Source organism: Rhinolophus hipposideros, assembly GCF_964194185.1.
Source record: "Rhinolophus hipposideros genome assembly, chromosome: 20".
NCBI lineage: Eukaryota > Metazoa > Chordata > Mammalia > Chiroptera > Rhinolophidae > Rhinolophus > Rhinolophus hipposideros.
Genome location: NC_138066.1, coordinates 41,295,474 through 41,314,359, shown reverse-complemented (window position 1 = coordinate 41,314,359; position 18,886 = coordinate 41,295,474). Strand labels below are relative to the sequence as shown.

Sequence of the window (18,886 nt, the reverse complement as noted above, 5' to 3'; positions counted from 1 at the left end):
ACTGAATTTCTGATTAAACTGAGGCTTTAGTTGGTATTAATGCCTTACCTCTAAAATACAAAAATAATTTGTGAGGGGATGGGGAGTGGTAATTTTAGGACTAATACACTGAAAACCGATTCAACCTTAACAGTTTTCAATAGCATGGTAGGTCAAATTCATTAATGACTTAAGCTTTCAGGATAGGTTGGAGTATTATTTTACTGTTTAATGTCTAACGTGGGCCTTTTAATTTGTAAACACTGAAATGTGGAAAACATTTACCTTTGAAGTTTTAAAAGACAGTCCACTTTTTAGCATGTGTGTTGTGTCCAGCCTGTGGTTGTCTTAACTAATAAATGTGATTTTACTCCCCAATCTCTCTCTTATTTATTTGCGTATAGGCCTCTCCTCTGGTGTGTTTCCTTAGTGTGGGAAACACGTTAACCGTGCCCAGCTTTGCAATTAATATAATTGCCTTACCAGCAATGCTGTTGAAATTTTGTAGTTTCTTTTACAAACCTGCACATTTGAATGGTTTTCTGAGCTTGTCCAACCACCTTAACCTTGATGAAAATTTTAAACTATATTAAAATTCAATCGCTAAATTACTATCCTGCATAAACTGCCCTTTCCTGGTAGTCTAGTGGAATTTAGTAGTTTGCTCCTGATTCACCTGGATTTATCTTTCAAGTTTCCCCAACCACTTTAAGGGAAGCTAGCTAGTAGAAGAATCGTGAGTGTTGGAATCAACTGTTTTCATCTGGGTTGTACCACTTTCCCAATATTGGGGTAGTTTCTCAGTATTAAAATGGAGGTTGTAAACTCAGAAGCCTGCTAGGCAATTGTGGATCTTCAAGTTTTATTGCATGTTTGGATGAACCCCCTAGAAAGGACCTGTGGTAAAACAATTTGTACACAATGGACGCTGTGCCTCCACATTCATCTGCGGTGCTTGTCAACATTGCTGGGACTGGCCGAGGAGTCGATTCACTTTTGAGAGCCCCTCCCTAGTGTGAAGGGACCATACCCCTTCCGGTTTCAGCCCCACCCAAGCCCAGGAGAGAACTGCTCGGGGTAGGCACGCGCTGGTGGTGCGTTTAGTAGAGTTGCAAAGCTCTGGGTGTCTAAACCACCTTAAAAGACTAAAACCTTAGAAACGGGAACCAAGGTTTATTTTCCTTAGTACTTAAGCTTGAGATGGTTTAAATGGTGATTTGGAGAATATTTAAGTATTCTGATGTCTGGCTTGCAAGAAAGGGAAGGAAACTAATGCTGAGTCAACAGTGGCTACAGTACCATAGCGAAAATAAGATGGGAATGACCTTTACCGGTGCTGGTGAGGACATAAAAAAATTGCGGGGGGACCCGTCTTCACCGAGGAGCAGGAGCACCACTTTTAAGAGTCCGCCATGGCGAGTGCGGGAGGCCCGCGGCGGCCGCGGCCGGAGCACAGTGACGCACTTCCGTGGGCGGGGTCGACTGCGCAAAAATTCACTTCCGTCGCGCCTCTGCAATTAGTCCCGGGATTTTTAGCAGTTGCAGCGGTTTGCTGGGATCACCAGCACATAGGAGACTGAGCTCTTTGGCTCCTAAGGGCGATGCGCTCCGGTGCAATCGTCAAGGCCTGCCAGAAAGTCTGCAGGTGCCTGTTGTCTGGGTTTGGGGGTCGAGTAGATGGGGGCCAGGCAGAGCGGTTGACGGAAGGGAGTAGCCCGCTCGGAGGGGCCCTGAGGTCACACGCGGAGCTCTCCCAGGGGAGCGAATCAAGAGAAGCCTCAGAGTCTGGTGAGGGCAGCGAAGCGCTGGTAGAAATCTGTCGGAGAAGGCATTTCCTCAGTGGCACCAAGCGACATATTAGCCGAGATTCTCTGCTGACCGGGTGCCACTCCGGTTTTGGCCCCTTGGGCATAGAGTTACGGAAGAACCTGGCAGCAGAATGGTGGTCCTCGGTGGTGGTGTTCAGGGAACAGCAGGTTTTCCCGGTAGACGCCCTCCACCATGAACCAGGCCCTTCGCTGCCCGGGGACAGTGCCTTCAGGTTAGTTTCTGCAGAAACTCTACGCGAAATCTTGCAAGACAAAGAGCTCAGTAAGGAACAGCTAATAGCGTTTCTTGAGAACTTATTAAAAACTTCTGGGACACTACGGGAGACCCTTCTTCACGGTATGCTTCACAATTTGATGCTTCAAAATAGGTTGTTGGGGTGGAAAAGCTGTCTCGCTCGGTTTCGCGAATTCCACCTTTAATTCACGTGGAAAGGAAGTTACCTGGTTCACAAATTTTTGAAGTAGTTGGGTGTATTGACCGTGGAATCGTTCCTGTTCCTTAAAGAATCTGGCTGACGGACCTGGTGACGCTCTCAGTTTCACGGGGCCATCTTTTAGAGTCCAGTTGAGGAGCCCTAGAATTAGGAACTACATTAAGTCATGTATTTGCATCATTTGTTCATCATTACTAAAATATTTATAAATATTTCCACAGTCACCCTGCAGTTTTACATACAATAGATTAATCAAAGCTCATTTTTCTAAAGCAAAGAGAAAATACCCTTCCCCGTTTTTTTGTTTTTTGTTTTTTTAACTGAAAACTGATCTGCAATCTGTTGTTTCCAGAGCCCTTTAGGTAATTTTTGAGTTTGCAGAATAATAAGACTAATCAAGCTTTATAAGTGATTCTTGAGTAAATACATACACAGCAACTTATTAGGGGACTAGAACATGATTGCAGCGACTCTGAAAAAAAATTCAAGTTCTTTACAGGACAGATGTGGTGCCACAGCATCTCGTCTTTGCAAAGTGCTATCCTTGCCATTTTTCATTAAGTGATACTATAAAGTAATTTAAAATAACCAGTGTCCCTGGGTCTCTGAAAATTAGTACGTATATTGTAACTTTTAAAGATTTCCTTAAGAAAATAAAGCAAACTAAAACAAACTTGAAAAAATGTGACAGTTTTGCTTTGTACTATATAATTATTCCATGATGACTTTGGGAGCGTTAAATGACTGCTCATTACCATGTTCCAGAACAAATCAATCTTTTCTTCCTTATTAGAAAATGAAATTTAGCTCTTTTAAATGTCCCGTCATCAAAGCATCTATGGTGCACTAGACATTGTCTTGCCTTTAGAAATCTTAAATCCATTTATTTGCAGAATCCTTTGGTTGTCTAGTGTTTTTAGCTGAGAGTTACCCAGTTTGCCTTTTTTTTCTATTCCCAATGCTCTTGCTCTCTTTATTCCTTGTCTGAACTATAGTGGTAGCCATATGACTAGTTTTTTAAAATTCTCAGCCATTATGTCTCCAAGTATTGTTACCACGCCATTCTCTTTCTTCTGTCCTATGACTAATTACCCATATGTTAGATATTTTCACCATCTTGTTATCTTGAACAAAATCATATTTTAAAGTCTATCTATGTGTCATAACTCATGTCTGTTTCTAGTATCTTTTTCTCTGGGCTTTGGGTCATTTGAACATTCTGATATTCTAGGTAATTTGTGTAAAAATTGTAGAGATAAATTGAGGCTTTGGGTCGTGTTTTCTTCCTCTTGGGAGGATTTACTTCTGCTTTTGGCAGGCAGGTAAAGTGTGAGCATATCTTAATACAATCCATGATTAAGTTAATTGGAGGCTGGGCTTCAGTCTTTTCACTTCATCTCTACTCCTAGAGTGTAGCCCTTTGAGTGTCCCTCGTGAAAGGCTGGGGTGTGTACCGGAACCCCTTCTCCTTGATTAGCCAGGAACTACAATTTTTGTACTTCCCAATCGCATAAGATGTCAGGAAGGTCTGCTCAGCACTTCAGCTTCTCTGTTCTGCTACTTGAGTATTGGAAAAGCATCACTAAATGTTGGGTTCACCTCTCGGCTCTTCCCTATTCTCCAAATTTTGGACCCTCAAGTCCTTACTGCCTTGATAGCTCTCCTATGTCTTTAAACAGATTTTTTTAAATTAAAGTTTATTGGGATGTCATAAACAGATTTTTAAAAAAATTTCCTGACCAGCTTTTTGTTGTTATCAACAAGCTAGTCTGCTGTTATCAGAAATGGAAATCTCAAGTAACTTTTGAACACAGTGCTGTCATTTCATGGGATATAATCTTTTATATAACTAGCATAGAGAACTACAAAAAAATCTTGAATTTAGATTTAAAGCAAATGGACGGGCGATTAATATTATTAGTAACCTAGATTAACGTTATTATAAACCAAGGTGTTTTACTGTAATAGTACAGAGATACAAATAGAAGACAAGAATAAACTTTGTCGTGTTAAACTTGAATTGGCAATATCAGTATGAATTCAAGATTTTAAAAAATAATCTATTTTCTAACTTTCTTCATGGGACAATAGTAATGAGCACAACCTTATACCCAGATTTTGGTTTCAAAAATGAATCAGTGCTTGGAGAAATGGCTGATTCCAGTTCGGGGACAGGGAAAGCCCAAGGTCAGTTTGGGACATTTTATGATGCTAGAAAGCAAAGAATTACTCGAAGACTAGTGGGGTCATGCCAAAAGGACACAGATGCTGGCTTCAAGGAGACTCCCAGTGGCTACATTTAGGGCAAACTGAACATTAGAGTAAATATTGATGGTAATGGATCATAATACATTCAATAAAAAATTTAAACCATAGTATTAATCAAAAAATAAGTAATCGAGGCTGCTGTTGGCGGGAGAAGTTGGAGAAACTTTGTTTTTACAGAAGCTATGCAACAAATGTAGAAAGAAGATAGAAAGAAATGTAGAAATATCACCATGTTATGATTTTGCAATCCTCAAGGGTATAATAATGGAGTCAAGAAGGCTCATCAGTGGATTCTAAAATACTGGGTGAAAGGTTGCTCAGGAGCAGAGTATTGTTGGGGAATGGATTACCTTAATCAGGAAGTCAAATTTGTTTCATTGATAGTGGGATAATCTGATACTGTGTTTCTCCTATTAGGATGCAATAAGACATAATATCAACTATGTAGTATTTATTCCTGCTAAAAATGATTAACCCAAATTAAATCATAAGGAAGCAATCAGACAAATCTCTGATGTGAGATAATCTATGATTGGCCTGGACTCAAATCAAAAGTTAATGTCATTAAAAGCAAAGTTAGAGACGAGTCAGGGGAAGTGTTCTAGATTCAAAGATTAGAGACCTCATCAAAATACAGTGCATGAACCTTAATTAGGGAGAAAGAGAACAGCAATAAATAACATTTTGGGTGACAAGTGGAGAAAATAGAATATCGACCATATGTTAGATGAAATTATGGTATTATGATTAATTTTATGGTGTAATAATGGTATACAGAGAATATTTTTAATTTTAGGAGATGCATGCTGAAATGTTTTTGGGGTGAACAAAAAGAAACAAATGTGGCAAAATGTTGATGATTGGTGAATCAATGTGTAGGGTTTACAGGTGTTTATTGTACTATTCTTTCAATTTTTCTTGTAGATTTGGAAAATCTTCAAACTGAAAGGTTGGGAGGAAACTACCTAAAATTCAGTGGTGATTAAGATCTACCTTAATAGCTCCATGGTACTTGTACTGCTGTGTTAGCATTATTATTATTAATTTGTCTATAAATTGACGAAAGTGATTTGGGTTTATAGAAGAGATTTGTCTGATGATTGATTTATCTTTTGACAGGTGCCTTGGAGCGCTATGTTCATTGCCTGGATCTGGTAAACAAGAAGCTACCTTATGGCCTTGCTCAGATTGGAGTGTGTTTTCATCCTGTTTCTGATACTAAGCAGACACCTGACGGTGTTAAAAGGTACAGAACAATGGCAAATAATTTGGCCTTGTATTTAAATAGTCAAGAACCAGTCATTTTCACTTTGAGACAGATTATATAATTTTCAAGTAAGTAACTCTGATATTTCTTATAGCCAAAGAATCGGTGAGAAGACTGAAGCTTCACTGGTGTGGTTTACTTCCGCAAGAACTGCCAGCCAGTGGCTTGATTTCTGGTTACGTCATCGGCTCCTGTGGTGGAGAAAGGTACTACAATAATCACCCTTAGCTTAATAGTGAGTAAGTAAAACATCTTAACGTGTCAGCGGTAATACTTATACTAAATGAAATTTTCTTCGATGTAGCTATGTTATAAGAGACAACTATGTTAAATCAACAAGTACAAATAAAAAACTCTTGGCAATGATTTTTGTTGTTGCCATATAACAAAGTTACTTGGTAAAGACATTTGTTGATACCGCTCTTGCTCAGAAGCCTTTGCTGATAAGCCTTTATATTCAAGGTAAAGTTCAATTCCTTCATCTGGCATTCCTGGATGGTGTAGAGTTTGACCCTTGCCCACTCTTACAGCTTTAACATTTGCTTCCTACCTCCATGAATTCTCCTTATTAGTCCTATGGTTCTGTAATTTGTAATCAAGTTTTAGTATATGCTGAAGGGAAAAGAGTTGAAGTAAGCATTTTGTCTCTCCATTGTCTTATCTTTCTCCAACTCTTAAAATCCCCGAATACCCACCTGAACTAAGTGGAATAATCACAAATAATCAAGCTTTTCACAAGGATAGGAATGATGAGTATAGTATACTTTCCTTTTTTTTCCCCCCTGAACTTTCTCCACGTCTTTAGGGACAAACTTTCTTTTTTTTTTCCTCCTTCTTTCTGCTCCCCACTCGCCCCTCTCAAGCCGTTGTTTCTCAACGGTTGTGTAGGACACAGCTCCCTGACCCATGCTGGTATTATGAGCCTTGCACTTTCCGCTGCTGAGGCAGTCGGTCGTCAGTCCTTGGTCGTCAGCTCATGGCCTCTCACGCTGTCTGTTGTTCATAATCTCATTTGTAGAGGGCGCAGCTCGCTAGCCCATGAGGGAATCGAACCAGCAACCTCGGCATTCGGAACATGGTGCTCCAACAACCTGAGCCACCGGGCCAGCCCAATACTTTCTTCTTCATCCCACTTAGTTCTTGGTTACCTTCCCCTCTTGCTAATTGACCGCAAAAAAAAGACCCTTGTTTTTCTCAAGTTTTTTCAGGCTGCTCAAACAGTATTTTTAGCAATACATTCACTCATATTTAATTAAACTGCAGTTTTTATTTGGGAGTTGACTATTTTCATTCAGTTGCTGCATAAAAAGTCTCAAGACTTTTTAACAGTTATTTTACGTTAATAAGACAGACTGTCTTTTGCAGTTTGCCGTGAGCCCATCTAACTTCAGCAGCAGTGATTGTCAGGATGAAGAGGGACGAAAAGGAAACAAACTTTACTACAATTTTCCCTGGGGAAAGGAGCCAATAGAAACCCTGTGGAATCTGGAAGATCGTGAACTTTTACACATGTATCCTGGAAATGTGTCTCAATTATATGTATGTTTTACTTTGAGCTTCTATATATCCTGCACCTAGATTCTCTGTGATCATTTCTCAACCATTTGAAAATAAGCCGCAGACATGGTGCACCATGACCTCTTAATACTTCAGTATGTTTCTCAAGTGCAAGGGCATCTACCTGCATTACCACAATGCAACGATTCAAATCAGGAAAGTAATAGTAATCTATTATTACCATCTAGTCCATCGATCCCTTCAAATGTAGTGGGTTATTCCCACGTGATTTTTATAGGTCCAGGAGCCAATCTAGGATCACCTATTTCATGTAATGTCATGTATCTTTAGTCTCCTTCAAATGAACAATTCCTTTTATCTTTTCTTGTCTTTCATGACCTTGACATTTTTGAAGTGTACAGGCTAGTTACTTTGTAGAATGTTCCTTGGTTTGAGTTTCTTCCATGTTTCCACAGTCACAGAAATGGTGCTGCCCTCTTCTCAATGCATTGTATCAGGAGGCATATGATATGATGTTAACTTTTATCACTTGTTTAAGAGGGTGCTATTAGGTTTCTACAATGTAAAGTTGATAAGTATTTAGCACTTATTATTAATTAATGAGTAATTAATAAGCCTTTTGTGGGCAGATACTTTACGTAAATAACTTGTTTCTCACCAAATTTTGACCTACCGGTTGCGGCATTCATTGATGATTCTTGCCCAACTCCGTTATTACCATGAGCATTACCAAATGGTGATTTTTTAAAAATTAATTTTATCATTCCTTCTAGATTTATTGATCAGTTTGTATTCTGATTCTATAAGTCATTTTAAGAGATAGTTCTGCTAAACGATCCTTTATTTTTGTTCTACTTTTCTGTGAAGGGCCGAGATGGACGAAAGAATGTGGTTCCTTCTGTTTTATCTGTAAATGGAGATCTAGACCGAGGTATGCTGGCTTACCTCTACGATTCTTTCCAGCTGACGGAGAACTCCTTTACAAGAAAGAAAAATCTTCATAGAAAGGTGCTTTTGATATTTCCGTGGTAGACTTGGGAAAGTAAAAAATTATTTCCTCCCTCCCCCTTTTTTAATATTAGTGTGCTTGGTTTCTAACATAAACTCTGAATAATAAATTTCTTTTAGTGCAAGTAATTTAAGTATCTTTCAGGTTTTTGTTTTTTTTTTTAAATCTGGCCACATGAATAATAAACAGGTTCTCATAGAATTGAACAAGACATCTCTATTGGGTAATCCCAAACGCGTTTCTGTTTGATCCTGGGGAGCCAGGCAGCTATTTCTGATTCTTAGCCTCTGAGCCTTTCAATTGATAGCTTCCATTTGCATCAGAAGCTGAGTGTTAAGTGGGTTTAAATAAGACAGAGCAGCAAGACTTGTGGTATTGACCTCTCTGCTTTTGGTCTGAGCCCAAGTGGCTGACCACTGGATCGGAGAAACTAGATATGGACCTGGGTCAAGGGAAAGGCTTATTTTAGGAAAAACAGTTCTTTGGAGGGGCTCAAAATCCAGAGAGAGGAAGGGTTGAAGCTGAAGGTGAGAAATGAGTAATGGAGTAAATTTTTGAAGAAATAGGAGGGATCAAGACAGAATCAAGAGCACTAGCGGGGGATTTGTCTTGAAAAGGAGTTAGTATTTGAAACAGCAGGGAGGGAAGAAATGATGGTGTAGATATAAGTAGGCTACTGTGGCTGGTCGGCCTTTGAAGGAAGTTTTACTCATACCCTGTATTTTCTTAGGGAATTAGGAGGCAAAATTATTAGCTTAAAATGTGGGTTTAAGTGGCAAGAGTTTAGAACAGTCATATTCCCCTTGAATGTAAAAGGGAGCCCCAAATCAAAAGTTTTAACATGTTGAGTATTCATCTGGGATTGGAAACCATGAGTTTGTAGCACCATTCTGCACAGTTAAGTGATTTATTGTGCAGTGCTCATTTAGCCTGATATGACCATAGAGAAAGTCAGATTAATCAGAAAGTTCAGAAAATCAGAACTGTTCTGAAGATTGGGATTTATAGGGTGCGTATAGCAAACAAACAAGGGGGATCATTTCTTTGTCGTGCCCCGCATCCAAACCATCACCAAACCTGTTTGACTCGAGCTTCAAAATATATCCTGAATCTGACCATTTCTTGCCACCTCTATTCCTTCCACTCTGATGAGGTTGGTGATTAAGCCACCATCATTCCCTCTTCCCCCCACTAAATGGTCCTTTGGAAGGTACATGTTACTTTGCTCCTCTGCTTAAAAGACTCCAGTAAGCTCCTTATTTTACTCAGAGGAAAAGCCAAAGCCCCGAAAATGTTTTATCAAACTATTTCCTCTTTGACCTCCACCTACTGTTCTCTACTTCACTCAGCCGGCACCAGCAGCAAAGACCACCTTGCTGTTTCTGGAACATGCCAGGCATGCTCCTAGCCCAGAGCCTTGTCCTTTGTTCTCCCTTTTGCCTGGAACGCTCTTCCTTCCCATCCACGTGTCTTGTTCCTCAACCTCCTTTCAAGTCTTTGCTCATATGTCACCTCAGAGAGGAGACCTCCTCTTGCCATTTATTGAAAACTGCAAACAGCCCTCCCACAACCCATCCCTTGCCAGCACTTCCTATCTCCCCGCCCCCCCCTTTTTTTTTAGCATTTACTATCTTCAAATATATTCTTATTTATTTTGTTAAAATCTCTTTCTCCCCATCATGAGGGACAGTGATTTTTGTCCCCAGCATCTAGAACTGTTTCTGGCATCAAGCAGCCATTCAAATGTTGAATGGATGAATGAATAAGAAGAGTTGTGGGTTTTGTTAAGAGAAAGTCCCAGTGATAAGCCACATGTTCCCTAGCTAGGTGGGGAAGGCAGTGACGCCAGGAAGGAGCATTTTGACTGAGGGAAATGGAGCTGTCAGAAAATGGGAGAATATCAAATGAACTTATTTCTGCAGAACATCTAAGTGAAGAAATCCATGAGCCAGCTGCATATAGACAGCTGAATACATCATTACATGATTTTTTTTTAATGACCTCAGCTAGCTTCCATTTTCACACAGAAAATTTTAACCGTTTAAGAAGCTCCATGTTTGTTAGTGCTTGTATTATATTTAAATAAGATGTATTGTCCTCCCCCCACCCTCTTTTTCAATTGCTTTAGGTACTTAAACTTCACCCTTGTTTAGCCCCTATTAAAGTTGCTTTGGATATGGGAAGAGGCCCAACAGTGGAACTGAGACAGGTGGGTTAAATGAGTTTTAATGTCATGATTTGAATTATAACCATTATTCCAAGTAAATGAGTAGCTTGCCATTTCGATTTTATTTTTATTCATTTGCTTTTAAAAAATGGTAACAAAGTAATGAACTGTGGATAAATACCATGGTTAATTATAGATAATTCGAAGTATAGTATATTAACGAAAATGAATACAATTCAGTGGATTTTGCTGTCAATGCCATGGCCGTAGTTGTATTTTTTTTAGTGAGTATGCGTAGTTTTGGTAATTAAAATATTTGTACAGATGTCTGGTGAGTTATTTTTTGCCCCTTTCCCTTTTTAAGTTAAGATTTTGAGACTTGCTGGTATAAGTACAGGTTCTAGATCTATAATCTTATTTTTATTTTTCTAATCTATCTGGTCTAAATACTCTTGAGAAAAGCCAGGGGGGTGGTTTTAGTTGCTTTCCAGAGATCCCTTCAGCAGTCATCATTTCTGTCTGGATGACTCAGGCCCTGTACGAGGACACTACAAAGATTCACCCAGCTTTCTGCTGGGGCTTCTATGGAGGGGTCTGGGAAGGTGGGGATAGCTCAGGGACAGAGAAGGTAATAGTTTAATTTCTACTTTATCCCCCAAGGGTTGTGGCAGGCTCCCCAACACCCTGGTAGGTGCAACTTCCTAGGCTTTTTTGCTTGAAGGAGAAAAAAAACCTCTGTTCCTTAGATTTTTGTCATTACAATTGCAGGCCTTGTTCTGTTTTTGTTTGTTTATGAGAATATAGTCGTATTTTTTGCCTTGGGTGTTTTTAATTTACCAGAAGGGTAGTATGTTGTATATCTTTTTCTATTTTTTAACTTTTTTGACAGAAACTGTATGCATGTAATTTTCTGGGCTATGCAAGAATTTTTGCCAGTTATATACATAGGGATGGGATCGCTGGGTAAAATGAATCTATGTAGCCTTAATTTCACTACATCAGCTACATTGCTGTCCAGACCAGCTGAACCTGCTTGTGCTGCTCCAATGGTGAGAGTTCTCGTTTCCCCATGTCTTCAGCACTTAATCATGCTTAGAGCTTTTTCTCTCCTTTTCTACCTTTCATTAGAGCAGATTTTCTGCTGGCCACTAATAACTTATTAAAACCCATACTTAGATTGATTTTTCCCTGTTAATTTCTTAGGTTTATTAATATCTGTATTCCATCTATCCCCAAAATATAAATACCTCAATACCTATTTACTTCACTATGGTCTTTCCCTGGGTAATAACACAGACCTGCTGAATCAGAAACTCTGGGAGTGAGGCTGAGCAGTTGTGTTTTGGCAAGCCCTCCAGGTGTTTCTGACGCTAGCTGAAGTTTGAGAAACAGTGCTCTAGGTAGTTCAGACATCCACACCTCTACCCGCACCCCCTACCTGCCGCACCCCCTACCTGCCGGGGATTTTTGGTATTGTCTGAAGATACTTTTGTTTGTCACAAATGAGAGGGTGGGGGCGTCTACTAGAACCTATCCAATGGAGACCAGGGATGCTGGTAAACATCTTAATGTCAGCCGAGCTGAATGGGAGAAATCCTGCTCTAGAGTGTTAGCCCTAGATTGTTAAGGCTGTTGAAAATTTTGCTTTGTTTGGCTTCATCATGGCTTGTTAAGAAAACAGTAAATTTACTGTCATTTATTCATCATTACTTCTTTATTTCCAGTGGGGCTTTTGTCTCCAGCATTCCACTGAAACTAATGCATCATTCTTTTCTTCTTGAAGCATTTTCTTAAGTTGACTTTAGGAATACCACTCTCTTGGTTTTCCTCATACTTTTCTGGCGACTTCTCCTTTGTTTCCTTTACTGACTCTTCTCTTCCTGACATGATAGTGTCGGGCGGGGGACCCTGCTCGCTGCGCCATTTGTCGTGCGGGGCGTCCAGCGGGGTCTCAGCTCCCACTCCCCACATAAGAACGCAGGACACGGTAAGGCCAAAAAGTAACACCCACGGAGCCATAGATAGGGGAGTCAAACCAATATATTCTCGCTGGCGGCTGGGCTGGAGATACAGGAAGCAGGATCTACATAATCTGCCTAATAGCAGTCCGTGCTTGCCAGCCACCATCTTCTTGCTAGCCCCCATTTCTTTCTCTGCTAGCGTAGCCACAGCAGTTATATTAGTGGCCAATGGCTTATGAGTTACAGCTGACGGCCAACTAGCCACAGCTGCTGGCCATCTGATCACAGTTGATGGCCATTTACTACCCGAGCCAGCACCTTTCTATGTGAGGCCGAGAGCCTGGAAACTGCTTTTTGGGGCTTTGTCCCCACAATAGTAAAACCCTAGGGCTCAGTTCTCAACTCTCAGGTGATTTTAGAGTTAACATAGCCCCTTGGACTTACTGTTTTTCTCTAATAAAATCTGTTTTGGTTTTGTTTGTGTTTTGAATAATAAGGATGATAATAAAAATTATTATATTTGGTATAAAATTTTCTCAGAGAAGATTTGCATTTAGTATTTGGCTTTGCAGTGCTTAATTTCTTCATTGTCAGAGAAAGTATACAATTTATAAGTAAACAATGTAAATTATAAACAATATTATCACGTAATTAAAGGAATTCATGTCCATTTTAAAGATTGAAAAAAAGTGATTTGTGGTTTCACAAAAATAATTACTCTAGCTACTTTTATTTCTTTCATATTTGAAGTTTTTGTATTTTTTTTCCAGGTTTGTCAAGGGCTATTTAATGAATTGCTAGAAAATGGAATTTCTGTGTGGCCTGGTTATTTGGAAACTGCGCAATCCTCATTGGAACAACTTTATTCCAAGTAAGAATTGTCTTCCATTTCGCTATATTTATTCAGAGTTTTTGATTATATGGTATTTCTTAAAAGAGTAACAAGTCTCTTCTAAGTATACCTATATATAAAATATAATTCAAAAGTGTTCCCATCTACAGAAACGTGCCCTTAGTTAATTGCTACAGCAGGGAACAATAATCATCAAATATATTCAAGCACGTACTATGTGCAACTTCAAGATGTTATGTCAGAAGTATGTATACCTGAGTGTGTCAGTTTATGAGGGATGGAATGATATATATTGGATGCATTTATTGAGTCGGGATTGAGGGAAATGAGTGGAGTGCCTTTTCCTTGCTGTTGTGGTTCGTTCTGAGGCTGAGTAACTTCATCTCTGAGGACAGAACTGTTCTCTCAGTGACCGGCACCTGTGTTCATCTGACTACTCAAGACTGAAACCTGGATATGTTGTCCTTAGCGCCTCCCTCTTCCTTACTCTCCATCACTAAATGTTGTCAGCCTGCCTCTTAAATACATTTTATATCTTTATCTCCCCATCTTCACTGCTGCTACCCAAGTTAAGGTCATTAATAGCTTGGCTGGATTATTGAAATATTCTCATAATTCATCTCCCTGTGTCTCTTAACCCTCTTCTATTTCATTAACTTCTGGTTTTTGTTTTTGTTTTTTAAATAAAGGAATTCATTCTTTCCTCCTTTGGGTTTATTTTGTTATTTTTTTTTTAGCTTTTTGTGTTGAATACATATCTTTTGGGTGAAAAGTTGTGAAGCTTTGTGTTTTGCTCCTCAGTTCTCTAATAACTTCTTAAAATGCACCTTTCAGATGATGTCAGAAGAAAAGTAGGTTTCCATGGGTAAAGCAACTTGTTTTATGATATATAAAATGGAGGAGCGGTACTTGAACTTCCCAGTTCTGTCAGGTTCTAAAATTGTATTCTTTGAGTCATGTGGACATTATCAAGTTATAGATTTTCTTTATGTGGTAATGGCTTTATTGTTTCAGGATAGTTTTACCTAAATATTTTAAGCACCTACTATGCTTTATGTACTTTGATACAGCAGTAAATAAGGCAGAAAAGTTCCCTGTTTTTATGAAGCTTATATTTTAGTGGGGCAGAATAGACAATAAACAAGTAAATAAACAAATAAGACAATTTCTGATGGAGTCTTAAAAAGAAGAGAAACATGAATGAGATGGTGTGATGGGGTAAACAGAAAGAAGGCCAGTGTGGATATATTTAGCTGTGGCTGAACTAGAAACTATAAATTAGCATACAAAGTTATATATTAAGCATGATTTGGGCATGATTTATTTGTTGTACACTGGATTTTTATTATAGTAGCATTATAAGAGATTTTAATTTTTCTTGGACTGTATCGAAGTACCAAAAGGCTGAGGTTATTCTGAGGTTCATCCATATCACCCCAAATTATATGCTGAGGAACCAGTGTTTATCAGATTTTATTTTCTCTTATGACTTTAAAGCTATTACAAATCAGAAACTTTCTGAAAATTTTACTTTGAATGTGATTTAGAATCTTGAAAAAGGTGTTTTTTTTGGTATAGCTCTCAAGCCCTGCTTTTGAGTTTTGTGATTCTTGAAAGTGGCATGGACTCAAAAGTAATTAAAGCTGGTGATAGGGTGAATTTACAATTTATATTTGTGTACATGTATTTTGTTTAACTACTTTTTTTTCTTAGATATGATGAAATGAGTATCCTCTTCACAGTTTTGATTACTGAAGCTACTTTGGAGAATGGATTAATACATCTGAGAAGTAGAGACACCACAATGAAGGAAATGATGCATATATCCAAAGTAAAAGACTTTTTAACCAAGTATATATCATCAGCTAAGAATTTATAGATTTTAATATTGATATAATAAATATTCGCCTTTCCTAATTTGATTGTCTTCTATCAACTTAGATTTTTTTAGCCTCTTTGCACTTAGGAAGTGGATATTTTGGTGCTTTTTTGATTCCGTTTTTATTATTTATATTTCTTGATGTATTCCATTGTATGAAGAATATGTTCAGCTACAAGAAACAAAAATCCTCCTATACTAGATTAAGCAAATTGAAAATTGTTTTTCTCATAACAAGAAATCTAGGGGGTAGACTGTCCAGAGCTGGTATAATTGTTTCCTCCGTAGTTAGGGATGCAGGCTTTTTCTATCTTTCTGTTCCACTATCTTTAGTATGTTGGCTTTTATCTTTTATACTTGTTGCTTCATGGTCACAAGGTTGGCTGCTTGTATTTCTAGCCTTCTCGTTCACGTTCTAGTTAGGAAGTCAAAGAGAAAAGAGCTAGCCAGCCAAGACTCTTCCCCTTTTAATTAGGAAAGTAAATCTTTCCCAGACATCCCAATCAGAAGACTTGTTTACATTTCATTGGTCAGAACTTGGTCACGTGGTCATTCCTAGGCCAATCACTATCCAAGGGAATGAGAATATAATGACTAATTTGGATCAGACACAATTTATCCCTTAACAGCTATGGCAGTGCCTTATTCTCTCTGAAGTGGGTTTTGTTAGCGGGAAAGAAGGGATCTTCATGGAGTCTGCTACATTATATTGTCAAATACTGAAGATTAACCTAAAACTAAACTAAATTAGGACATTTATTGATTTTTGAAAAGCTAGCGAAAATAAATGTTAGATGGCATCATCTTAACTCTTACAGTGTATTTCACGTCTGATTCTAATAGATATGTTTATAAGAAATCCTTGAACTTCTATGTGATTATGTCTGTGTTAATTTTACTATCATTACCAACCTGACAAAAATTCCAACTAATCATTTGTGTAAAATATCTGGAAAAGTTGGCTAGCTTATCTTTTTTTTCAAATTTGTATTATTAGTTTCAGTGGCTAACTTATTTGACTTTACTTGATAGGTTTTTATTTTTTGGTTATTTTCTGCTGTCATGGAGAATTTCACAAACATACAGAATAGTATAAATTAACCCCATGTACCAACAACCATCAACCCATGACCAATCTTGTCTCATCTCCCCAACATTACCCTTCCAGATTATTTTGAAGTAGATTACAGCTATCATTTCACTTGTAAATATTTTAGTTAAGGATCTTTTGTTAACCGTTATCACACCTAAAAAAATTAACCCTATCTGATACTCAGGAATTATTGACAATTTCCTTGGGTTTAATGATAATGATATTATGGCTTTACTTTTCTTTTTAAAAGTCCTTATCTAATAGAGACACTTAAATATTTTTGAGTGAAATTATATGATATCTGAGACTTGCTTTAAAAATCTCCAGTTTAAACCAAAAAAAAAAGTGGTGGATTATAGATGAAAAATAAGAATAGCACTGAGTTGTTGAAGCTGAGTGACGGTATGTGGGTGTTCTTTGTGTCCTGCCTCTATTTTTGTGTATGAGAATTTTCATAGTAAGTATTAAAAAGCCAATTATTTAATATCAGATATCCACTCAGTTTCCAATTTGTGTTGTTCGTTTGAATCAGAATCAAAATAAGAATCATCTGTTGATACTGGTTTTTAGGTTTGGGCCCCTTTTATCCTATAGATTCAATCTCTGTCTCTCATAAGAAATTGCATTATTATGGGGTTTTCCACTCTTTGGATTTTATTTATTACATCCCCATGGTGTGGTTTAACTTGTTCCTCTCTCTATAGTTCCTGTAGATTGACAGTTGAATCAAGAGGCTTGATCAGCTTTTAAGTTCAATTTTGGGGGCAGGGTTATTCCATAGGTTATTGTGTTCTCCCATCAGGAGTCGGTAATGTCTAGTTGTTTTGCTTTTGGGGATGCTAGCTATCATTGATCAGTGCCTAGATCAGTCAATTCACTAGAGGTGGCAAAAGGATGATATTTTGATTCTATCTCCCTTTTTCATTCATTGGCTAGAATGTTTTTATAGAGAAAAACATCTCATCTAGTGTTTGCTGAGAGGTATGAGAAAGGTTTGGGATAAATGCTGGATTCGTCCCCTTTAAAGTTAATCTTTTTGATGCTAAAATTGTCCTACCTCTGGCCAGTGGGAACCTTTTCAACTTGGTCTCGAGTCCTTTTGACCCAACTTGAGTAGTCTTTGATAGCTTGGTAGCTAGTATCTAATAATGGAGATTGTATATTTCAGAGTTTTGCCAAGGAGACCATATTATGGGTAGTAGGGATGCTCATTGTTTAGAAGGTGATTTTGGTTTCTGGGCCTTTTTTGTGTGTTCAAAGCTAGCAAATATATAGGGGTGTGTGTGTGTGTGTGTGTGTGTGTGTGTGTTAATCAGCTTGATTGCAATATAATTTGCATAAAGTAAATTGATCTATTTTGACCTGTACAAATATAGGTTTTGAGAGATGTGTAATCACCACCACAATGACAATATAGAACATTTCCATCCCCCAAAAAAGTCTTTCCATGCCCCTTTCGGACTACAGGGTTTTTACTTAACCTCTTCTCTCACACATCTGGACCTCCTCCAATGCCCAGAATCCCAATTCTCAAGAATCCTGAGGGTGATAGAATTAGAAGGCCATGCCACACATGCTCATTTATTTGCTCTATCTCATCTGAATCACGGCAGTCTCAGAATTGCAAGACCAATATTAACACTGTATGCCTACTTAAAATTTTAAATTTCTTTTTTGCAGTTTGGGGTTCAATACTTAGTTTTAAATATAACTGTGAGACCCTAAAAAGTTTGTTTGTTTGATTATGGATTAAATAACAGAAATTTGTTGTCACAGTTCTAGAGGCTAGAAGTCAAAAATGAAGGTGTCAGCAGAATGCTTGTTTCTGAGGGCTGTTGCAGACCTCTCTCCTAATGTTCCTTGTCTTGTAGATGACTATCTCCCTGTCTAAAAAGTTTAATTTTTAAAAGTAATTTTTCTGAAGAAAATCTCAGTCCTGTCCACAGGTACCTTTATTCAGGTACCTCGTCTTCTTAGGGGCCTCAGCCTTTACAGGGGATTGTATTCCTGGGCTCAGACCGTAGAATGCCTTAACATGCAACTAGAATGTCTACACTGCAGCTCAGGGAAGTAGTGTTTCTGGAAGATTGTGTAGGTCAGAGTTGTCCCAACTGTGGTTACACATCAGAATCTCCCTTGGAGCTTTTCAAAAATATATTTGACCCAGACCCACTAAATCTCTGACATACAGATATATTTTTTAAAATTTGGGACCCATATTTAAATTTTTTAAATTTTTTAAAATTTGGGACCCATATTTTTTAAAATTTGGGACCCATATTATATATTTTTTAAAATGTGGGACCCATACAGATATATTTTTTAAAATTTACAGATGGTTTCTGATGTTTACACCACTAGTAACCACTAGTAATCTTATCAGAGAGCTGTATACCCAAATAGTATTATTATGACAGACTTCTGTCAAACACGATTACTTTTAATAAAGTTCTCTTTCCTAATACCCTTCTTAGGTATTACACCATACCAGTGTATATTGAAGGATATTATTAGAAATTGTTCTATGGAACTCTTTGCTGATTTAGCCTTAAGAATGTTCTTGAAGGCATTTGTTTGCTGTATTATACTATGCCTTTCTGTGAGGAAGCACGGGAGACATTCCTCAGAT

At 38.1% G+C, this 18,886-nt stretch overlaps 1 protein-coding gene across 5 annotated transcripts in view; it reads left to right on the top strand.

Moving 5' to 3' along the window:
• Positions 1-1,457: 1,457 nt before the first annotated feature.
• POLG2 (DNA polymerase gamma 2, accessory subunit) overlaps positions 1,458-18,886 on the top strand; it is a 45,445-nt gene continuing 28,016 nt past the window's right edge. For 3 of the 5 annotated variants that reach the window (XR_013991829.1, XR_013991830.1, XM_081027163.1), the window contains exons 1-7: positions 1,458-2,145; positions 5,630-5,756; positions 5,872-5,983; positions 7,143-7,316; positions 8,163-8,303; positions 10,433-10,513; positions 13,203-13,303. Coding sequence is in view for 3 of the 5 variants with exons in the window: in XM_081027163.1 (XP_080883289.1) it covers positions 1,581-2,145; positions 5,630-5,756; positions 5,872-5,983; positions 7,143-7,316; positions 8,163-8,303; positions 10,433-10,513; positions 13,203-13,303 (1,301 nt within the window). In the remaining 2 variants the exon portion in view is untranslated. Of the gene's footprint in view, positions 2,146-5,629; positions 5,757-5,871; positions 5,984-7,142; positions 7,317-8,162; positions 8,304-10,432; positions 10,514-13,202; positions 13,304-14,998; positions 16,754-18,886 lie in introns of those variants that run through there. The other 2 variants (XM_081027161.1, XM_081027162.1) reach the window with 2 other exon arrangements.